This window comes from Stenella coeruleoalba (genome assembly GCF_951394435.1).
Source record: "Stenella coeruleoalba genome assembly, chromosome: 4".
Lineage (NCBI taxonomy): Eukaryota > Metazoa > Chordata > Mammalia > Artiodactyla > Delphinidae > Stenella > Stenella coeruleoalba.
The window spans coordinates 77406903-77432002 of NC_137149.1; the positions used below are offsets into that span (position 1 = coordinate 77406903).

The following is a 25100-nucleotide window of genomic DNA, read 5'->3' on the forward strand; positions in this document are numbered from 1 at the left end:
CATTTTGGGGACTGTGGGTAAGTCATGTAGTCCCTTATAGAGTTTGTATTCTTTGTTTATAAAGGGTGGGTATACAGTCCATAGAAATATATCTATAAAAATTAATTATCACATGGGGATTTTATGGAATTTAATGAGTGAATACACATAACATGCTTACTGTAATTCATAGCGCATAGTTTGTGCTCAATAAATTTTCCTCCTTAAGTCATGATGACCTCCTGATCAGAGGAGGAGAGCAGAAATGGGACTGCACACAAAAGGAAAGCAGAGAGTAAGTGTTTGTGTTTTCTAGTACTGTGCAGGCAAGAGCTACAGTGGAGTCGGGGGATGTGAACCTTCTGCTGTGCTCAGAGAATAGAGTTCACCTGGCTTCATCAATGGACTGGAAAGAGCATACATCAACATAACACTGAGTCATCCTTGATTCCTCATTTTCCTGCACAGGCCACATCCAATCATCAGCAAGCTAGTCTGACTAGGTCTCATCCTTTCCACCCATCCAGTAAGCTAAGCATATTGTCACAACTTCCTAACTGGCTAAGGCTGTTCTCAGTGCAGCAACCAGAGCTATTCTTTTAAAATGTATGTCAGATTATGTCATTTTTCTGTGATAAACCCTCCAATGCCTTCTCATTTTAGTGACAAGTCAACATTCTTTACAGTAGCCTGCAAGTCCTTTTTCACTCTGGTTCCTTTGTTACCAGTCTTCCCTTATCCCCTACCACTCTCCCTCTTGTCCATTTGCTCTAGCCACCCTGCTGTGGGTTGTTGCTCTAGGGTTTCTGCACTTGCTGTTTCCCTTGCCTAAAACACTCTTCCCTAGATACCCACAGGGCTCATCTCTCATTTACTGTGGGTCTCTGCTCATCATCTTCTATAAATAGCATCCCACCCTACTACTAGACACTCACTTTCCTCCCCGCTTTTCCTCTCTGTAGCATTTATTATCTTCTAACATAAGACGTATTTACTTGTTTGTTTTCCTGTTTATCTGTTCCTCTACTCCCTAGGCATGCCTTCACAATGCAAGTTCTCTGAGTTCAAAAACTTTGTTTACAATTATATTCCTAATGCTCAAGAGAGTTCCTGGCTAGTAGTAGGTGCTTAATAAATATTTATAAAATTAATAAATTAAGATTATTCTAATGTTGTGTTATAAAAGCAATATTACAATTATTCTTTCAGTTTTTCAGATATAATACAGGAAAGGGATACAGTATATTCTAGACACAAGTACTCAGAGAAAAAGAATACTCTTTTCTTATAAAGTAGTACATTAGCAAAAAGGGAAGGGAAAACAAACAAAAAATAACCATCTGGTGGAGTAACGGAGGAATTCCAAGATCAAGGTCTAAGGCTTAATTAAATGGAATTTTCTTAAACTGAGAAAAGGTATGTCCAAAACTTCTGTAGCAAGTCACTGTAGTAGGAGATTCATAAGCTATATTTTCATGATGAATTCAGTCTGATCCTCTACCCTTAATAAGGCTATGCCCAATTATTCATAGACATTGATTATCCGTTATTTTTAAGATAATCTTATCTTTTTAAAAGGATCAAACACTTAAACTTTAAGATTTTTAAATTTGCACCTGTGTTAATTCAGTATTCTTAGAACACATGTATTTGAATGCATGGTTACTTTAATAAGTCACATAATAATGATAATTTCCTGTGTATCTAAAAATGTTTTAGTCTTATCAAAGCTCTTTTGGTGTTCATTATTATCAGTGTTGAAGATGTTTGGCTTATTCTTCCTATCCCCTGCCCAATTTGGTTGTTCAGTTATAAATACTGAGTGGATAAAAGGTGAGAGTAGTTGAGAATTGGTTCTGAATTATTTTCATGAATGGTGGAATTTGACTTTGGTATGTCCACCTCACACAGCAAAAACTGGTGGGAAGCACTGAAAAAAATCTCGAGGGAACTGGCTTTCATGTCAACTCCCCCAAGGGGGTGAGATTAACGTTGCTGCTACTGCATTTCTCTGGAGCTCAGGAAATTACTGCCCCTGGAAAGGCATATCTGAGATTCAGTAAGACACTAGACATAGGATCTTCAAAAAAGTAGAAGCTGGGCTTCCCTGGTGGCGCCACTGGTTAAGAATCCGCCTGCCAAAGCAGGGGACACAGGTTTGAGCCCTGGTCCGGGAAGATCCCACATGCCACGGAGCAACTGAGCTCATGCGCTACAACTACTGAGCCTGTGCTCTAGAGCCAGCAAGCCATAACTACTGAGCCCATGTGCCACAAATACTGAAGCCCATGCACCTAGAGCCCATGCTTCACAGCAAAAGAAGCCACTGCAATGAGAAGCCCGCGCACCACAACAAAGAGTAGCCCCTACTCACCACAACTAAAGAAAGCCCATGCGCAGCAACGACGACCCAATGCAGCCAAAATAAATAAATAAATAAGTTAATTAATTAAAAAAAGAAAAAGAGTAGAAGCTAAATTTTCTCATATACTCAGTGGCATAAGATTATCACTACTCCAGATATTTTGCAAGAAGAAGGTCAAATAAAAATGGCACTATTTAAAGACACATTCGCTATATAAAATTCCATGCACCAGATATTAATATTTGCAGATTTTTTAATTGTTAAGGGGCTACATTTTTAAAGATTCCTTATCTCTTAAATAAACAATAAACGGATTTGAAAAGTTTTGTGTTACATACCTGCATGCCAAATACAGAGGTAGATTAAGTGTACACCATATTTTAGACAATGGGCTAGGGGTTTTATATCTATTTATTCATTGAACACACATGCACAAACTGGAGATGAAAACTTGAAGCTCAGAAGTTAAATACCATGCTCAGGATCACCTAACCAGTAAGTTCAGAGATGAATTAATACTTTGGTCATCTGATTCGAAGTTCAGTAATTCTCCTATGTTATAGCTACCTCCTTTGATGATCAAAAATGGAATGAACATATTCCTACTTATATTTTAACATTGTGTTTATATGGCCAGCGTTCTCAATTATTTACTTTATGTCCTGTCATGTCTTTGCAAATGACATCCTTGCTTTACCTGAGGAAAAGTAATTGTCAAAGTTAGTCTTAATGATATCACTTCTGTTGCTTGTTCTACTTGTGAGTTATTTTTATCTTGTGGTTTATTTATTTTGGCACAGCAACATTCACAGCTTCCTCTGCAATTTCATAAAACGTTTCTTGCCTCATAACCTTGTTGGCTGCCCTAACTGCAGTGTTCCTCTAAAATAAAGTGAATTTGGACTGTTATTTAAATACCTTTAAAGTTTTTTGTTTAATTTCATATGCTTTAAACACATATAGGATAGAGTGTATTTGTTAGTGTAATGTACATTTTTCTTCCTCCATCTTCCATTCTCGTTACCTATATCCAATGATTTTCATGGAGACTATTACATCTTAAAGTTCTGGCCTCAGAGAATGTATTAATAAATAGTTCAGATGATTTTTCATATTGGATTGAAATAATTCATTTTTCTAAGAGCAGAGAACATTGCTATTCACCTAAGTTTTATTTACAAATTTCAATGTTTGCTATTCCATTTTTGAAAATGCTAGCCAATCAGAATTTATTAAACCAGTCGTATAGTCATATTTGCAATATCAGTATGGTGCTTCTATATTTTCACTTGATTTGTTTTTGAAGTGTTTATCCCACTCTGGAGGACACTGTTACATTGTCCATTCAGCAAATGTTTGTTGAGTGCCTACAATAAAACAAACTTTGGGAGAAGCTTTGGGAATGTAAGAAAATAATAAAGGTCTCCCCTCTCAAAGCTTATGAAGATAGAAAGCACACCATATATCTCAATACAATGCAGTATTAAGTCCGTTCCAGATAATTACACAGGGTGCTGCAGGCTTACAGAATCAACAAGAAAATAGGAAATGCAGTAGAAAATTAAGGTGAAGAAGCCAAATATCTCAAAACAAGATTTCAGTATCAGGAATCTGCAAGTTCTTTCTTTAAGCTGGAGTGAAAATTGTACATGGGGGAATGGAAGGAGGCTTAAAAAGAGGTACGCAGGAATCAGCTTATAAAATAGCTCCGGAACCTAAGGTGTGAAGTTAAATTTTATAATAAAAGCTAAGGAGAACAACGGTAAACATACTATCTATGGGGTCCTTTTCATATTCTTCTGTTTGTGGTAAGTGGACTGTTGACCACTGCTATATTTAAAAAGGCAGAGAGAGAAAACTTTTCAATTAAATGCAAGATATGTCTATGCTTGAGACTTTCCATTGTGATTAACTTTTGGATAATTAACCTTATAAGAAGTATTCAAACTCTCCATTTCTCTCACCATATGTTTGGCTCCCTTTATTAGCTAGCAGTATCCTAATGAGAAATATAAAGTTTAATACTAGCTGATGCAATTGGGACGTAGAGGGAAAATTAGGAGGCCTGATTTGCCATTCCATTCTTGCCAATATTGGCTAAAATATGGATTAAGCAAGGATATTAATCACATGCCACTCTAGGTATTCATGTGCATTTAATTTTGTCCTTACCACTATTTATGAAACTGGCATTATTAACTGCATTGCATAGGTAAGGAGATTTCTAAAACAGATTAAATGTAAGTTTCTTGTCCAGGTTTACAGAGATAATATGGGACCCAAGAGGGTTTCAAACCAGGTTTAACTGATTTAGAGTCTGGACTTTCTACCCCTTCTTCATTTCATCCCTAGGCAGCTAGGCAGCCTTAATTACATATATATAGTTTCCCAGGTGATTCTAAATGTGTATAAAGTTGAGTAACACTGTGCTAGATCAGTGCTTCTCATACTTAATGTGTATTCAAAACATCTGGTGATCTTGATAAACTGCATATTCTGGTTAAGTGTGTCTGGCTGTGGCTAAGATTCTGCAGTTCTAACAATCTCCCAGATGAGGCTGATGTGCTGGTCCACAGAACATACTGAATAGTAAAGTATTATGTTATATTTAACCTGCCACTATATCTGAAATACATCATTCTATGAAACTTTTCAATTCATTGCCAAAAGGAGGCAATGTTGCTTTTTCTATTAGAGGGTGGGATCTGTTGCTACCATGGATTTGAAAGCTTGCTTCACTGTGGGTTAGCTGCATAATGTTGAGTAAATTTCTTATTCCCTCTATGCCTCAGTTTCTTTGTTTTTAAAATGGTAGTAGTAATAATTACTACCACATATAATTTTGTGAATATTTGATAAACTAATCAATGAAAAATGATTAAAACTTTTAATCATTAAAATGATTAAAAATGTCTGCCATTTCAAAAGTGCTTAATAACTCATTATTATTATTAATACTGTTAATGAAATTTTCATTTCTAGTTTGACCTATATTAGAGTAGTTCAAAATATTTCTCTCAGAAGAGAATAACACATGTGGAAATATCTACCTGTGCTCTTATGATTTAAACAGGTTATGCTGAAAAATTACAAAGAAAATATAAATGAAAAAAATTAGAAAGCCACAACATATTTATTTATCCTTAGCACCAAATTGGTAGGTATGTATAAGATGTATAACATTTAAAAAATGCACAATCCAATGGAATTTGTTACCAGGTATTGTACTTTAATCACCTATCTGACAAGAGCTTTAAAAATTTTAATATAAAACTTATGACCTGTTTAGGCATATGTCCTTTGCTGGAAGTCCTTGAGTTCGGAGACATATGGCTTCCAACAGAACTATTCTTTGATCCAAAGGCTTCCCTATTAAATATAAAGTATGTCCTAAGTGTTTCTTTACAATGTAGTATTTAAAAGAGGTTTATTGGACATAAGAACTAATTAAATGTACAGTTTCTGATTTTAGCAGACCCCAAATTGCTTTATATTCTCCCATAGACTGTCTGACCTACTTAGTAGATTGGAGAATTTTGTGATCTAAATCATATTCCTGCCTGACAGCAGGAATTCAAATCCCTTGAGGACTTACCTTAAGTAGGATTCATTAGTCCTGTGTAGTCCAGTGCCCCAACTGCCATGCTGAAGACAAAAGAGTAGCCAATTTAATTAACTACAGCCTCGAGGAGCATAATTCATTATCAGTTTTTCCAAGTAATCCAAGACAATATCAATGCTCCCAGTGGAAGGATAGATAAAGCCAAGTGGTCTAATCAGGAAAGAAATCCCTTGAATCTAACTGTTCTTTTGACTATTTAATTGATGGTAAATTAGAGGCCATGAGAAGACCACAAAACTTACCATCAGAGAAGAGAGACCTATATTTCTTTTATGTGATAAGAAGTCAATAATATATACAACTAAGCTTCTGGAGGAGAATTATCTATAACCCATTGTGCCAACACATTGTAACTCTTCTGGTACCCTTAGTTTATATGACTAATTCTATGGCAGGTGAACAACATGTGAATAGTTTATTTTGCTGTTATTTACAATAAATGTCTGATACAAATCCAGTAACTAGAAATATGTTCTTAATGATTAATTTAATTTACTTATTCATAGATGAATGAAGTGCCTACTTTGTGCTGTGTTAAATGCAGAGAAGGTAAGACATTTTTATACTTTTGAAATGCTAACAGCTTATTAAGTGATAAATAATGATACATAAAGTGACATTTTGAAAATTGAATAAAGGGATGTATAAAACAGTAATGTTGACAGGAATAAAAGAGAAGATGACCTATAGGAAATGTTATTTGAAATGTTTCTGAAAGACAGATTTAGAAATTGTCAGGTTGCAAATAGATGAAATAGAGTTTTTGACATGAGAATACTATGTGAAGCGAAACACCCTAGCATGTCTTTAATTCATGGCTGGAGGAATAAATGCAAGTGGGGTCAATAGAAAAGCAGGTTGTTCATGGCAACTAATCCCTGATTTTATAGATCATATACTTGAATATGTTCTTCCCATATGTTAATTCATTCAATCCTCTCAGTAAGTATCAAGGTATGCAATCTTACCTTTACCTCGATAAATAATGACACTGAGAAATGACATTGAGAATTAAGAAAATATGTACAATGTCCAGCGCCACTTATATTTGATAAATGAAAGCCCAGGGCATCCTTCACAGGACTAACTGATTCGAATATGCAATTTTTTATACTCTGTACTAGCAAGAACTCGTATGTTATATTAAAGTCATATCCTATAGACTAGTATTGATCTACTATAATTATACTTGAAGTTGATGATTATACTGGATTTTGGACACACATATCCAAACACATACATACACACAGATACCAAAAATGACAACAACAAAACCAGAAATCTAGCAACAGATTGGATATTGAATGGAAAGGATGTTGAACACAAGTAAGAGTATTAAGAAAAATTGAAATAATTTCAAATTATTTTAAAAATAATGTGATATTAGAATATTAAAAAATGTGATGTAATTTTCACCTTTAATTAAAAAATATGTATTGAATACATCTTATATATATTGCCTTATTTTCTGTAAAAGATACATCATGACTAAAAAAATAGATGGTCCTTGTCATTATGTATGTAGTAAGGAAGATAGACATAAAACAAATAGATACACTAATAAATAAACTTTAATATAAGTTTTATTGAATTAAGAGAACAGTAACAATACCACACTGTGGTGTAACTCAACTGCGTTTAAATAGAAGTTCAACAGCACTTCTTGCCAATTCAAGCACCAGAAATTTGTGAATGCCTACCCTGTGCCAGGAACACTTCAAAAGACATCATGAACTTCAGCTTCTTGAGTTCTAATAAAGAATAAACCCTATATTTTCCTAGAGAAACTGGTTGTTGGGAATTTAAGGCCCTATATTGATTTTCATCTACATTTCAGAAACTCTTTGCAACTAGATGTGATCATTTTAAATTGCAGCATCCGATTTTAAAAATATCTGTGTGCATAGTCTGACAGAAATATAAAAAAATAAGTGATTAGGGAAAACTATTTTTGACAAGTTCTTCTAACTCTTGAGAAGTTCCAATATATTTATGCCGAGCACTGCTTCCTCCTCAATCCATATGCCACCGAAATGTGTGCCATTCCTCTCCGCTCCCCAACCTGATGTACAAGCATCTGTTTCTATAATTTCAAAAAACTTTAGTAATAGATACACATATAGGGTTTGATGGTCAATAATATTTAGTTCTTACTGCAGTAACTTGAAGATTGATCAGATACTTGTATTATTAAATATAGAGCATTTATGATTTCACCAGATGTAAAGAGAAGAAAACATGGGTTTAGAATTAAAAAAAAAAAAAAAAAACTTTCAGAGGAAAACATCTCACTTACTCATGTAAAGTGAGGGCCGTAAAATAAAGGTGAAAGCTAAAGGTGAAAGTGCATATTTTTAAAATGGACTCAATGTAAAGGAGCCTGTCTTAATTATCTATTGCATAAATTATCCCATAACTCAGCAGCTCAAAACAACATATTTGCATTGTCTCACAGTTTTTGTGGGTCAGGAGTTCAGGCACAGCTTATTTAGGTCTTCTACCTCAGGATGTCTCACAGGCTGCCATAGGTGTAGTATGGGCTGAAGTCATCTCAAAACAACTGGAAAAGGGTCTGCTTTTGAGCTTATTTGGCAGGATTCAGTCCCTCACCTCCTTTGGCTTTTGGCCAGAGGTCTACCTCAGTGCATTGGCATGGGGATCTCTGCGACATGGCAGCTTGCCTTATTAAAGCATGTTATCCATGAGAGCAATCACGTCGGCTAGATTACAGAAGCTGCAATCTTTTGTAACCTAATAATGAAAGTAATGACTCATTATCTTTGCCTTATGTATATAGTCTATAAGACCAAGCAAGTCAGTAGGTCTTTCCCATTCTCAAGGCCTGAATACCAAGAGGCAGGGATCATTGTGGACCATCTTAGAGTCCGCCTACCACAGAGCCTGTGTGCATATCTATGATGGAAGAGCTCTCAAAGAACTATAAACAGCTATTGCTATAACTTTGATCTCAAAAAGTAGAAATCTTACAAATTACCACTTACCAATAAAAAATCCAAATTCTCTTTTGAACTTTCAAATGTGTTAATGTTTATGAATATATGTTTTAATCTGATGCTTATCAATCACAGTAAATATTAGAGATTTTCTCTCATTTCTGTAATATTAGTGCAATTCACTATAACAAACGATTTATTATAAAGTTCTAATTATTTGAAAATTGCAAAGAAGAATATTTGCAATTATGTATCATTCCTTATCAGAGCAATTACAAGGCACTCAAATCTCAAGGATCTAATGCATAGGTTAATTAATATAACTTTTAAAATATAAATGTGTGTGAATGTGAGCAATGTTCATTGATATGTAATTAAACATTTGGATATATGAACAGCAAATGCTATTATCTATTACTATGTGCCAGAAACTGTTTTATGTATGCCAGATGTAGCAGTAAATAAAACAAAAACTGTCCCTGCTCTCATGGTGTTTGTATCTCAGAGTGGTAATGAAACAACAATCAAAAAGGCAAAAGTCAAGTACAGATAGTGATAAGAAGAAACTAAAATAGGTGATGAGAGTGACTGTGGTAGGGGATGCTACTGAACTGGCTGAGTACTGCAGGACTCAGGGCATAGTGATATTTGAGTGGAGACCTGAATGATATCCTGTCATTGTCTGAGGGCTGAGCACTCTAGAAAGAGGGCAAAGCAAGTCAAATGGTCCTTAAAACAGACGAACTGCTAGCCTGCTTGAGGACCTGAAAGATTAGTGCTGCTGTACATAAGGTGAGGGATTTGGAGTCGTCAAGACAAGTTTGGACAAGCCATAGGGACTACTAGTGTCTTGTAAATTGTGTAAGTAATTTGAGCTTTATTCTAATTCAAAGAGAACCTTGGTAAGTTTTTATGTGGAGTGTCAGGAACTGGAGACAGCTTTTGGGTGAAGTCCTGCTACTAGAGGACCTGTATCCTGAAGGGCTATGAAGTAAAGTGAACTGTTTGTCAAGATGGAAAACTCTAGACCATTTTAACTAAAGATAGGAACTTTCCAACAGAAAATGATGTTGCAGGAGAGGAGGTCAACTGTAATTCAGAAGGAGACAGGAGGTAATTTCATAGGATGAGCGGAAATGTTGGCCTTGGAGAGAGTGTCAGGGTCAAACCACTCATTGTAACAGGAAGACAAGTAGGGTAAATAAATGAGTGTGGATGTGAGATTTTGTTGAAGAAAGGTGAAATGATAAAAGATCTTCTTGATGGTACTTTTAGGAGGCAAGTGGAACATTAGATTCTCAATAATATATCTTCATAGGTTGAGATTTTATAACTCTCATATACATTCCTTTAATTATGCACTCATTGAGATTCTCTGATTTCTAAGATAAATTTTCCTTTATGCTGTGCATTTAAAAAGAGGAAAAAATTGCTTTAGCCAGTCATTCTCAAATGCTAGGCAACAGCTAGATGCACAAGGAAAAACACAAAAATACTCTCTGGTGAATTTTTCATGAAGCAAAATTTTCAGTTTATTTAGGGATTATGCTCTTCCTACTACTTGTGTTAAAATATCCTGTTCATTATTAAACAATGATTATGAAAGATAGATGTATTCTAATGTCATTAACTGGGAAAAGGTTAACAAAGCTGGCATTCATAGATGGGGTGACAATTCTTTTGTCTTTATCTTTTTCTTTTATGAGTATTCAAAAAATTTTTTGCCATAATGTTATTTAAATTATAAAAAATTAAATTTAAATGTTTAACTTCTTTTGTAAGAGAACAAAAAGTTTTAAAAATTAATATACATTAAAGTGAAAATATTACTTCATGGGAGAACAAAAGAACAGTAAAAAGCTTTGCTGCCTAATTTCAGTGTTTTCATTATAACTTGGTTCTTAAAGAGGCTAGTCTAGATTACTAATTTTTAAGCATTATTCCTTGGAGAAATCAGGAAATAGGCACATTTTAGTTATCTTTTCAAACACATGAAATTTATCTCACTATCTAAAATTCATTGCTTTTCAATAATTTGATTTGTCTGTGTCTCCATTTACAGATCAAGAAGTGGAAACATGCTGTCTTGAAAAGGAATTTTTTTTTTTTTCCTTCTTTTTTTTGCGGTACGCAGGCCTCTCACTGTTGTGGCCTCTCTCATTGTGGAGCACAGGCTCCGGACGTGCAGGCTCAGCAGCCATGGCTCACGGGCCCAGCCGCTCGGAGGCACGTGGGATCTTCCTGGACCGGGGCGCGAACCCGTGTCCTCTACATCGGCAGGCGGACTCTCAACCACTGTGCCACCAGGGAAGCCCAAAAAGGAACTTTTTATTTGCCTTTTCTAGGGAAAAAAAAGCAAGATAGGGAAATACCCAAGAAGTGATTGTTTCGTCTTTAGGGAGACCAGAACCAAAACCTCTCAATTCAGGCTGTTTTATTTATGAAAAGATTCCCGTTAAGGAAAAAAAAAAAAAAAATGTGTATGTTTGTCATTACCTATCAACTCATCTATCTATCTATATAGCTAGACAACCAATATAAACTCTGTATTTGTATAAGTGTGAGCAAAAGAGGCACACACAGAGAGAGTACTGTGTTGTGCCGGGCACCATTTTAAGCACTTTGCAAATAATTTTCCAGATGTGTAGATTGATATACATAGTAGAATTACATACATATAAAAATTACTAGGTCATAGTAATTTTTGTAGTAACTGTAAGTTCTGAAATTTTAAATAAGCAAATAACAGTAGAAAATGAGTTTGTAAAAGAGTTTTCGTGTCATGCTGGTGCTTTTTTTTAAAACACATCAGTTTTAATGACCACTTTTTGTTGAGCTTACTTTTTAGGGCCATTAATGAGATTAGAATGCAGTATTTCTAATGATCTCCTAAATCTAAATCTTTTTAAAAAAAAATTACACACAAATGTCCAATTACTCACTAGCATCTCAAATCCAAACTGTTAAATAGTGGCATTTAAAATTTCATTACTGCTTTCCTATTTTTGTGAAAAGCATTAAACTGTGACTAACTAATTAGGTTCCAATCTAATCTACTCCAATGTTACTGAGTAGATTCTACCTATAACCAACTGACTTAAGTGATTGTGATATATATCAGTGAAGAAAACAGACAAAGATTTCTACTTTTGTGGAGCTTACACTCTGGTCAGTAGAGACAGATAATACAAATAAACATAAATATATGTTGAAATCTGACAAGGCACTGTGGAAAAAGAAGAATTTTAAAGCAGGATAAGGGGGATAAAGGGTATCTGAGTAAAGGTAAGAAAGTTAGGATTTTAATTTTGGTAAGGATAGGACTCACTCAAACTGTGAGAGTTAATGGATTCACTCAAACTAATAGAGTTAATGGATAAAAACTAGGAAATCCCTTTAAAACATAAGACAGATTACATTAACAACATTGATGATCTCCTATCTTATTCAGATTAAAAAGCCAGATCTGGGCTTCCCTGGTGGCGCAGTGGTTGAGGGTCCGCCTGCCGATGCAGGGGACACGGGTTCGTGCCCCGGTCCGGGAGGATCCCACATGCCGCGGGGTGGCTGGGCCCGTGGGCCATGGCCGCTGGGCCTGCGCGTCCGGAGCCCATGCTCCGCAACGGGAGAGGCCGCGGCAGTGAGAGACCCGCGTACCGCAAAAAAAAAAAAAAAAAAAAAAAAAAAAAAAAAAAAGCCAGATCTTTACAATGACCTAAATTTCCTTACACAATCTGACTGCCTGTTAATCAGTAACCTCTTCTATATTAGCTATGATAGCAATAGCTGTTCTGACAGAAAAATCTCCAGTTTCAGTGAATTAACACAATATGATTTATTCCTTACTCATTCATATTTGAAAATGGATATCTTTGATGAATGAGAAATCCTCTTCCAAGTGGTGATTCATAACCAAGCTCCTGCCATCTTGTGCTCTAGCATTTTCAATCATGTGGCTTCTTAGCTTATTAGTTCCTCTGTATCAAGCCTGAAGGAGGATGTGGGTGCTACTGAGTGGGAGTATTTTAGGGCTACGTCTGGGACTATACCTATCACTTTCACTCACATTCCTTTGGTTCGAGCTCAATCACAAGATGAATTCTATAAAGGAGGCAGGGAAACTACACTGTATGACCAGAAAAGAAGAGGTGAAGAGTTGGGTGATCAGGTTGCACTCTTTAAGATAATTATCACCTGTTACACTTCCCTCTTTTTCATTTTGCTGTAGCCATAATAGCCTCTGTCATTTCTGGTACACTCGGTCTCAAGACCTTGGCACTGGCAATTCCGAATGCCATATGTATTTCTATAGATATGCACATGGCTCTGTCCCTTGCTTCACTGCTGCTCGATTGCTCAATGCTGTCTTTCTATAGAGGCATTTCCTAACACTTTATTTCCTCTTTTTTTCTGCTTTCTTTTTCTGTTTTATTGTTCTCCATAACAATTATATATATATAATATATATACAGATATATATTTATATATAACTATATAATAAAATGTATATATAAAATAAATATTTTATTTATATATACATAAAATTCTCTAATATATACTGTTGGTTTCACAAAAATACTATGTCTCTGTTTTTTATAACTGCCTTTTAAATCCTACTCAAGAAAGTTCAGTATTGGATTGAGACGTTATAAACTGCTTAAGTTCTTGAATACCTTTCTAACATACTATTTATTGTCTGTATTCTTCACTAAGACAAAAGCTGTATGAGTACAGATTCATTTTCTTTATCAGTGTATCTTCAGCACAAAGAAATGTCTGTAGTACATAATAGGTGCTCAATAAATATGTTTTGGATGAATGAATAAATGTAGGAGTTTGTAAATATCTCTACAATGGCATTTATGTTATTCTAATTATGTTTTCATATCAGTCTCTCTCACTAAGCTTCCTAAAGGTAAGAAACAGCACATTTTATGGTAGGGAGAAGATTGATGAGAAATATTGGATGAAGGAATAAATGAAGAAAGAGATGAGAAAAGTGATGTTGAGAGAGCTGAGTAAATTTTCAATCATAGTATTATGTAGAAATCATGTCCTTACTCCTCAAGGTCTTACTCAAAAACTCATATTGTTTCCTTTATCCAATTGAACTCTTACAAATCCCTGTTTTCTTTGTGTTGTTTATTTCAATAAAGCTTTGTTCTTTATAGGTGCAATAACCACAGTTTGACATCCTTACTTTATTTAATATAAACCTAACCAAACAGTATATAATGCTATTAAGTATGGGTGTGGCATACTCAGCTAGCTTTTACTACATTAAATGAGGATTTTAATGAAATAGAATAGCATTATTTTTGAAAAGAACATACACCCATGCACACCAATGAGTCATTATTTCATAGAGAACACAATGGAATGTGCTAAATTTTATGTCATTCAAAGATATGCTGGCATTTTTTAATCTAGTCTCATAATTTCCTTTTGTGATGAGGTATTCCATCTTCACTTATTTTACTAGAGTATTTCAAGTTATTGATAATACAACTGTGCACACTTGTAATATAAATAGAATAGGTATATTTGATTATCACAGTCTTGGATTGAGTTTTCTGGAGAACTGGGATATCATCTGTGGCTTGATTTTTATCCCTAGTTTATGTCATTTTGCCCTTCACTTCACTTTCAATATCATCTTATTTCTCTAAGTTATAAGAAGCTGTGACCTTTCATTAAAATAGAAAAAAAAATTAAATCTTTTGAAATGAAATAGAGAACCACACTTAGTATTAAATTCAATACCAAGAGGCATCTGTGACTCATTCAGGACATAACAACCCTAAATTGCCCTAAGAATAGGAGCCTTACACGGTATAATACATAATACTAATAGAGAGGGTATGACCGTGACTGGCTTATAGAATTAATTCAGAGTACATTCAGTACAGGTGCTTGGGAATGATATTTAGCTTTAAAAGTATTAGTCATTAAATGTCCAGAATCTTAATTTTTTAAAGAGAAATTAAAATCCACCTGGAAAATAACCAAGGCAATAGACAGTACAAGTAGTACTAATTATAATATGTTTGAATGAGAAGTTTCACAAAAATAAATGTCACTTTCTTTATACCTAACCTGTAAATCCTGCTTTGGTAAATTAAATATTTTGATTGAGGGGCTATACATATTTTAACTTGCTTAAATCCCTGACTTAAGTGTAGAACTGTGCAGTAATATATTTTAAATTTTATTTTGCTCTAAGTTAATTGGCTAGAGTTTCTTTATTGACATTTGTAGTTTTTATGTTTTTTTCATGCTATGCATAATTAAGTCTTCTGTGAAAAACAGCCAGGCAAAAGCTAGCTAAAGCAGAAAAGCATGCTCTTGGATCATTTTTGGATCATGCTCTTGGAAAAACAAAAGGTTTTGAGATTTCTCATATATATTCTCAATAATGGACAGAAAAGAAATATCAATAGCAACAATAAGGTATACAAATCACACCTCCAGGATAAACAGTTTACTAAATTCAGTAAATACATGATGCTATATGTGTGTTTTTGCATTATATATCTTACAACAAGCTGCTAAGGGTAATTATACTTAATAGTACTAGTTCTTTGCATTCAATTGAAGTAAATGTATATCTATCTCAATGGCAGCACAACATTATTATAAGTGTTTTATAAAGTTTGATTTAAGCAAAGGCTGTGTAGGTACTTTATCTTTAGTTTCAATACTTAAATTTTATAATCCACACCTGTTGCAATAGTTGCAATAGCTCTCTATTTATATATGAATTTAGGATATTTTCTGAAGAATTCTAGACAACATTTAACTCCAGTCTGATTGATCATTTGCTTTATTGAGAGTCTAAACTAGTTATTAGCTAGATTGGTCTCTATGCTTTTTTTTTTGATAGCAATTTGACCCTCAGACATCAAATAGGCAATAAAGTAGAATAAAACATTCATTTTCCTAGGCTGTCAAAGTTTAAGAATCTTGGGTAGTCATCTGTTATTTATTTCCAGTGGAATAAAGAACTTTTTAATAATAATACCTTAAAATGGAAATTCTGAGAACTAGAATTGAAAAATCTGGAACAAAGTCTTATTTATTATGTCACTTTGGGTAAATCTCAACTTGTTTATTTCTCAAATGAGCACATTATACTCCTCTTACCTAAGTTATGGAGTAGTTTTGAGCCTTAAAATAAGAGATTATTTGGAAAATACCTTATATTCCTAAAATCACAAACATGAACCTTTACTGGTTTAGTTAGAATATTTAAACTTGTATTTTCTTTGTATATAAGCTATTTAATTTCCAGTTATATTCTGAATTAATCAATATTTGTTGAACTTATTTTTTTCATTATACTTTTTGTTAAATGACTATAAAAAGAAATATAATTATGATAACAATAATGGTAAAGGGAATAATAATAATAATGGTAATGACAGGTGACATCCATACAGAGTGCATCACTATTTCAAGTGAAACATCAAAAACATCTTCAAAAGTTTAACCATAGCCTTCTGGAAAAGTATATTCTCAGTATGTAGTTTATTAATCATTTTTTTCTTGGACTAAGACATTTACTTTCTCTTTTGTACACATATGGGTCAATGATATTAGATTATATGGCAGAAACTCATTTTTAACCGATGTTTTCTATCTGAGCTCGAAAGATAAAACTACACTGGGACAATCACTAATGAAAAAACTCAGTAACATAGTTTAAACCTTATGCCAAATTTCATGTTTTCAAACTTTAGTTTTTAAAAAGTTAAAAACATGATTCTCATAAATATATAAAGTGGACATATGGTAAAGATTTCATTCAACTCATTATTGATGGAAACAGTAAGATAGTAAGCCTGATCTAAAAAGAATTTAAAGAGGTGGGTATTTATAAGCAATTTAAAAGGTCAATGTTAAAATAGGAATGTTAGTTTAGCCACAAAACTTGTTAATGTTCTACAAACCAATAACTGATAACTGTGGGGGTTATCATTACTACCAGACAGAAATCTACAGGACAATGTCTTACCCAAAGTTTATATAATGCAGAAGAATGCACTTGCTTTTGACTTTGCTATTTACTCTTTGATTAGAACCCAGATACTATAAATTTATACATTGCTATGGACTAAATCGTGTCCCCTCAAAATTCGTATGTTGAAACCCTAACCTCCAATGTGATAGTATTTGGAGATGGGGCCATTGGGAGGTAATAAGGGTTAGATGAGGTCATAAGGGTGGGGTTTCATGATTCAGTTAGTGGCTTTATAAGAAGAGTAAGAAAAAGAAAGATCACTCTTTCTCCACCTTGTGAGAGTACAGCAAAAAGTTGGCAGTCTACAAGCCAGGACGAAGGCCCTCAGCAGCAACAGAATTGGCTGGTACCTTGAACATGGACCTTCTGGCTTCCAGAACTGTGAGAAATCAATGTTTGTTGTTTAAGCCACCCAGTCTATGGTATTTGTTATAGCAGCACAAGCAGACTAATACATGTAATTATGTAGAATTCTAACATGTAGAATTGCTGACCGTAAATGTTGCAGCTGGATGTGTATCAGCTGTAACCAAACCACATGAGGAGGGGAAACTAGGACACTTTGTAGGTGGAGTGGTGGAGCAGGCATCAGGATAAATGTCCTTCCAACCATATCATTGAAATGGTCGACAAAACTCAGGCTGTTTAACCTAGAAAAGTAACTAGTCAAGGGGTACATATTAACCGTCTTTAATTTTTAAGTATTCATGTGTAAAAGGAACATTTGACTGTTTTGTATCATTTTTAAAAGAACTAAGACTAGTAAACAATAGTTTTGGCTTATTACAAAGGGAAGTTTTGTGAAAGTGAGAGATGTACGGGGATGGAATGATCCATCCTGGCATTCTTTTCCATTCGTGAAAGCCAGTCTACAAGTTTCCTAAGCCTACCATATTAAGTAACAAGCAAGCAAACAAATTAAAATGGAGTTTCTTTACAAAAGCAAGAGGATTTCTTTTTTCTTTTTGAAATTCAAACTTTAATTCACAAACAATTCATTTGTTCATGTTCATTACTGAAAGATTTATTTTCATGATAAATAATTCTCCCATTGCAGAGAGAGAGGTCTTTACATTCAAAGACATTTGGGTTTTATTTGACATTGGGAAGTCTCTTAAGCTTTATAGCTTGGTTTCCTTATGTGTACAATGAATATTATTATATCTACCTTAGGTGATTGTTCTGGGAATAATCTAATATAGCCATAGTGGATGATTAGTTTTATGGTGAGTGTGGTTGAACCATGGCACCCAAATATATGGTCAACTATTATTCTGGATGTCTGTTTTAGGGTATTTCTGGATAATGTTTACATTTAAATTAGTGGGCTTTGAGTAAAGCATATCGCCCTCCATAATGTGGGCAGATCTCACCCAATCAGTTGAAAGACAATAAAACAAAAGGCTGACCTCCTCCTAAGGTGGAAGGGATTCTGTCAGCAAACTGCCTTTGAACTACATTTGCAACATCAGCTCTTCCTGGTTCTCCAGCAGACTGCCTGTCTTCAGCCTGTTAAATGCCCCCGCCCAGCATATTTTGAACCCATCATGCCTTCACAATCACATGAAACAATTCCTTAAAATAAATCTCTTTTTCTCTCTATATATGCATCCAATTGGTTCTATTTGTCTGGAGAATCCTTACTAATATACCATGTAAAGTATCCATTTTGAATTCTCTTAATTACAATATTTTCTCAATACTGAAAGAACTGTTTGAAAGAAAAAATTAAAAAAAAATAAATCAAGCTGGGACTTCCCTGGTGGCGCGGTGGTTGAGAATCCGCCTGCCAATGCAGGGGACATGGGTTCCAGCCCTGGTCCGGGAGGATCCCACATGCTGCGGAGCAACTGGGCCTGTGCACCACAGCTACTGAGCCTGTGCTGTAGAGCCCACGAGCCACAACTACTGAGCCCACGTGCCACAGCTGCTGGGGCCCACACGCCTAGAGCCTGTGCTCCACAATGAGAGAGGCCACTGCAATGAGAGGCCCGCACATCGCAACGAAGAGTGGCCCCTGCTCGCTGCAACTGCAGAAAGCCCATGCGCAGCAACCAAGACCCAACACAGCCAAAAATAAATAAATAAATTTATTTAAAAAAAAATATATCAAGCTAATTCAATGGAATCATATAGGCACTACTTAGTAGATATAAATCATAGTGATACGAATTTATTCTCCATTATCCAGAAATTTAAAATGTCTCAAATTTTAAGTCTTTTTTACTTCAATATTAATAATAGGAAAGAGCGGAAATATATTGTTTATTGACACTGTGCTAGGCAAACTGCAACCATATCAATTCTCAGTATTGTCTCAAAAATTTCATTTCCCCTCATAGGTAACCTCTTTAAAGGAAGCCGTTTCTTTTAGTGGTTTTCAAAGTTTTCATTGTGCTGTCACTAACAACATTTTGTAAATGTATATACCTCCCTTACATTTATAAATTGATAGCTAAAGTATGTATTATGTTTTCAATAGTGGCAAAGGATATAATTTCCATCCTATTGTAAATATTGGCATTTTAAAACAAAATTATTACATGTATCATTTTTATGGATTTTACGTATTTAGTTTTAATTAGTGCTTATATTCTCTTTGAGCTACTTTTTCTGTACTATTTCACTCACAGAATTTTACCATAGTGTAATATATTACTTTTTTTTTTTTTTTGCGGTACTCGGGCCTCTCACTGTTGTGGCCCCTCCCGTTGCGGAGCACAGGCTCCGGACGCGCAGGCTCAGTGGCCATGGATCACGGGCCCAGCCGCTCCGCGGCATGTGGGATCTTCCCGGACCTGGGCGTGAACCCGCATCCCCTGCATCGGCAGGCGGACTCTCAACCACTGCGCCACCAGGGAAGCCCCCATATTTTTATGTTATACATTTTATCCAATACATTTTTTCCCATTATAATCCTCTCCATATTAAAATTTACCCTTTTAGATTGAGTTAATATTATAATTTTTATCAGTATGCAGCTGACATTACTACCCATACCTTTAGTATATATTAACAATTTATGTAATCAATTTTAATTTAAATTAATAGTTAATTTAAATAAGCAATTATTATGAATGAAATTATTACTTTGGAATGTATTTTTACTTAAATGGATTAGTTCCATCTAATTAGTTCATACAGCATACTAGAATGGTAAATTTTCATTGTTAATTATTTTACTATATCTTGTTTTAAATTTATAGATCTGAGTCCTGAGAAGTTTTATGTACATGACAAAAGTAGTTGGAATTTGAAGGAATTTTGTTATAGCAATGTAACTCAATTATTTTGGTTACAATTTGAATTATATGCGAAAAATCACAGTGTCCTATCATTAAAGATTATTTTTAATAATTTATTAGCTGACAATGTGATGTTCTCCTTCAATTTTCTTGAAAGCAAAGAGTTGGAAACCTCCTGTTTTACAAAGTGATTTGTTACTCACTCATTAAAGTCATTCACTTTCTCACTACTGAAACCAATATATCAAATTGTTATTTTTTGGCCTCCAGGGGTTTCATACCCCTGGGCAATGCACTCTGTTAATATTAGGGAATGTGTGAGGAATATACCTTCCTTTTAGAATGGGGGAGATGGAAATTTGTAAAGGTGAAATAGGAAAGGACAAAAAACACAGATGTTTTCTCAGGAGAATTAGTTTTGGAAGAGAGTACAGACAAAAGTGGGTATCTCAAAATCAACACCTTTAAGCTGTGTGTGCCTGAGTATCTCTTGAAAAATTATTACACATACCCAATGGGACACTTACCGTGTGTTGAAGATGGTGGGACCTTGTTCACTGAAGTACCCAAAGCATCTAAGATACTGCTTGTCAGTGCTCAATTTGAGGAAAATAGTACATGTGAATAATGAATAAATGAAATAAGTGAATAAAAAACTATGAGTTTTAGTAGTATGATTGTCCCCATACCATCATAGAGGAAAATTAGATCAATGTTGAGAATTCATCATATTTATTACTTTAGGGTGACTGCTCTGAAGTGTCTTGACATTGTTGTACAAAACATAATTGATTGAACATAAGTGTTTGTTCCCCTGGGACCTCATGAAAGTGACTTATGTGTCCTGGAGGCTTTTCACATGGATTCAACTTCCAATTGGTTAGGATAATTAAGATTGCTAGAGGAAATTTTAAATTATGAAACTGTGGTTATTTATTTTGGCTGCACTGCGTGGCTTGAGGGATCTTATTTCCCCGACTAGGGATCAAACCCCATGCCCCCTGCAGTGGAAGCATGGAGTTCTAACCAACAGTGGTTATTCGTATCTCCCAGCCTGCTTAGTATAAAGTTGTGGTATATACAGGATAAGTATATACATAGAAATGTGTACATTTTATATATATATATATATATATATATATATATATATATATTTAGATTCACATCCACTAATATTATAAAAAATGTTATTTTCTTTTTTATAAAAACTCATACATATTTATAGTTCACACATATATGACTACCAATGCTTATGTAACTCCAAATAATTTTATATACGGTATGAATATTATCTAATATATACGTCAGGAAGTAGTGTATGAGCTATTCTTTATGGATTAGCTTTTGTTTTGAAGATAAAGTTCTGAAAGTTAGCAACCAGTATTCTTAACACAAGCTTGCTTTGCAGTCATAGTATTTATGTAGTTTCTTCATGTTTCCTTGGAAGGGATATAAATGAAACCATGGTACAACCGTAGACTTCTACTTTTTAGAGTGACTTTTTTTCCCGTTTGCATATGGAGCATCGATATAAGGATAAATACAGATATAGATATATATGTTTTCAGATAAATAGATATATACTTAGATACATCATCAAATTTTTCATCTTTTAGTGAAAGGTTTTTATACTGAAAGACAGACTAGTGGTTTATGCAATATCTCAGAAATTAGTGAAATGGGAGATGGAGACGCAGTGATCAATGCTTTTAATACTGATTTTTATTTTGGATGAATGCAATTGTGTGTATAATCAACATGTTAACAAATAGTGACTATAGTTCTGTATGGGTAAAACCATAGTAGAGGTTACATGAAATAGTAAATTTCAGAGGAGAACAGCAAAAAGATAATTTTCTTAATGTAAAGTTAAAGAGTAAAAAGATATATCTTAATCAATACTTCTCCATTCTATTTATTAGACTGTGAACTTCTTGAGATCCAAAATGAGGACTTTAAAATTTTTATTCCACACATATACTCAGTAGGTGGTTTTTGAGTGAATATATCCCGAATATAGTGTATACTTCTTTGTGTTATACAGTACTATGAAATATGATTTTATTAACCAAATATTGATTTTATTCACTTAATTTTTATTCAGTTAAATTTGGTACTCCTCACAAACCTGGATGTTTATTCAGAAGAGAAATATGATTTAAATATTCCATATTTATGCCTATATCAACTCAGATACACATGTAAACTGTCATATGCCAATAATAAACACATAATAGTAATCTGTCCTGTATTACATCAATTTTTTGCTTTATAGAAAAATATTTTTTTCTCTTCCACTTGAACTATATCTCCATTTCTCCTGAAAAGGTGAGATTTCCTATCCTTACAATGGTAGGTGTACTTAAGAAGATATTAAGATTGACTCAAAATTCCAGTAATGACCTTATGGTAGTAAAGATTTAAGGCTCAGCTGGGGTGTGTGTGTGTGTGTGTGTGTGTGTGTGTGTGTGTGTGTGTGTGTGTGTGTGTGTGTGTGCACGCACGTGTGTATAGCAATTAGTTATCTGGTAAATATCTTCTTAACAAATATTTACTACCTATAATCATAATCTGATGTCAGAAACAAAAATCCAAAAATGATAGACAGGTATTTTTTTGCCTCTGTATTAACAGTTAAAAGTAAACAGTCTAAGGTCAAGGACAGATATGGTAGCTCTATGATCAACCAGGATTTAGGCTTTCTCTTATTGCCTTAGCATTTGAAACATAAGAGATCTATTTCATAGTCCTAGATGGCTCTCTAAGTTCTAGGTATGCCATCCCCATTCCAGTATTAGGAGGGAGAAATATGTAAATAAGCATGTAGCTTCTCCCTGTAAGAATAATTCTTGTGCAAAACATATTTACTTATATCCCACTCAATAGAACATAGTTACACATGGTTGCAAGGGAGGTTGGGAGAATTGGTCTTTATTCCACATATCCCTGTTGCTTAGCAAAAATATGAAAATTTTATTAGAAGAAGAGTTTGGATCTTGGTAAAAAACTAGCAGTCAATGTTAACAGATACAAAATGATCAATTGATCAAAATATGAAAAGTAAAAGAAAATTCATGATTGAAATGTATAATATCTATCACATATATATCCATTTGTATACTTATTGTCAAGTTGATATTAAGGAAGATAAAATAGTATTTATAAGAGAGTGAATACACATATTGAACCCACAGTGCCACCTGTCCTATTTCCACTGACATAGATAACTCAAAAATAGTTTTTATAAATAGTGGAGAGTAGGCAAGTTTGACATAATATCCCTTGACTAAGTCAAGGTTCTCCCAAAAACTCAAGTTTAGGTACTTCTTGGAAAGTATAAGATAATCCGTCTCATTTATAAGTCATCGAAAGGGAAAATAATCTGATTATGTAGCTATCTACCTGTATAAATACATACCTATAACTGTATGTATACCTAATCTATACTCCATATGAATGTGGGAAAAGAAGATGCTCTAGAATTTTTTTTTAATATTTATTGTTTTTTCTTTTTCAATTTAAAAACATTTTAATGGTGGGTAGAATATACATAAAATTTACCATTTTTACCATTTTAAATTACAGTTCTGTGACACTGAGTCTATTCATATTGTTTGGCAATCATTGCCACCATCCATCTCCAGAACTTTATCTTTTTTGTGGTTGTTGTTGGTTATTTATTTAAAATATAGCAGTGTGTACATGTCGATTCCAAACTCCCTAACTATCCCTTTCCCCCACCCTTCCCCATGGTAACCATAAGTTAATTCTCTAAGTCTGTGAGTCTGTTTATGTTTTGTAAATAAGTTAATTTTTATCATTTTTTTTTAGATTCTACATATAAGTGATATCATAGGACTGTCTGACTTACTTCACTCAGTATAACAATCTCTAGGACCATCCATGTTGCTGCAAATGGCATTATTTCATTCTTTTTAATGGTTGAGTAATATTGCATTGTATATATGTACCATATCTTCTTTATCCATTCATCTGTTGATGGACATTTAGGTTGCTTCCATATCTTGGCTATTGTAAATAGTGCTGCAATGAACATTGGGGTGCATATATCCTCTCAGACCATGTTTTTCTCCATATATATGCCCATGAGTGGGATTGCAGGATCATATGGTAGCTCTATTTGTAGTTTTTTAAGGAACCTTCATACTGTTCTCCACAGTGGCTGTACCAATTTACATTCCCACCAACACTGTAGGAGAGTTCCCTTCTCTCCACACCCTTTCCAGCACTTATTGTTTGTGGATTTTTTGATGATAGCCATTCTCACTGGGTGAGATGATATCTCATTGTAGTTTGATTTGCATTTCTCTAATAATTAGGATGTTGAACATCTTTTCATGTGCCTCTTGACCATCTGTATGTCTTCTTTAGAGCAATGTCTATTTAGGTCTTCAGCCCATTTTTTGATTGGGTTGTTTGTTTTGATGATATTAAGTCACATGAGCTGTTTGTAAATTTTAGAGATTAATCTCTTGTTGGTCACATCATTTGCAAATATTTTCTCCCATTCTATGGATTGTCTTTTCACTTTGTTTATGGTTTCCTTTGCTGTGCAAAACTTTTGAGTTTTTGCACAGCAAGACTCAAACAAATGGGACATGTATTTATTTTTGTTTTTATTTCCATTACAACGAACAGGGAGGGAACCCAGCCCTACCCATCAACAGTCAAGAAGATTAAAGTTATACTGAGCTTGCCCACGAGAGAAACAGTCAGCTGTACCCATCACCAGTCCCTCCAATCAGGAAACTTACACAAGAATCTTAGATAGCCTCATCCACCAGAGGGCAGACAGCAGAAGCAAGAAGAACTAAAATCCTGCAGCCTGTGGGAAAAAAAAAAACATTCACAGAAAGATAGACAAGATGAAAAGGCAGAGGGCTATGTACCAGAT

At 34.3% G+C, this 25100-nt stretch overlaps 1 protein-coding gene across 1 annotated transcript in view; it reads left to right on the top strand.

Annotated features, from left to right (window-relative positions):
* LOC307185648 (uncharacterized protein) overlaps nucleotides 1-25100 on the top strand; it is a 149186-nt gene that overhangs the window by 7386 nt on the left and 116700 nt on the right. The window contains exon 2 of the mRNA XM_079919989.1: nucleotides 6473-6515. Within this exon, the coding sequence (XP_079776115.1) occupies nucleotides 6477-6515 (39 nt within the window). The 5' untranslated portion in view covers nucleotides 6473-6476. The remainder of the gene's footprint in view (nucleotides 1-6472; nucleotides 6516-25100) is intronic.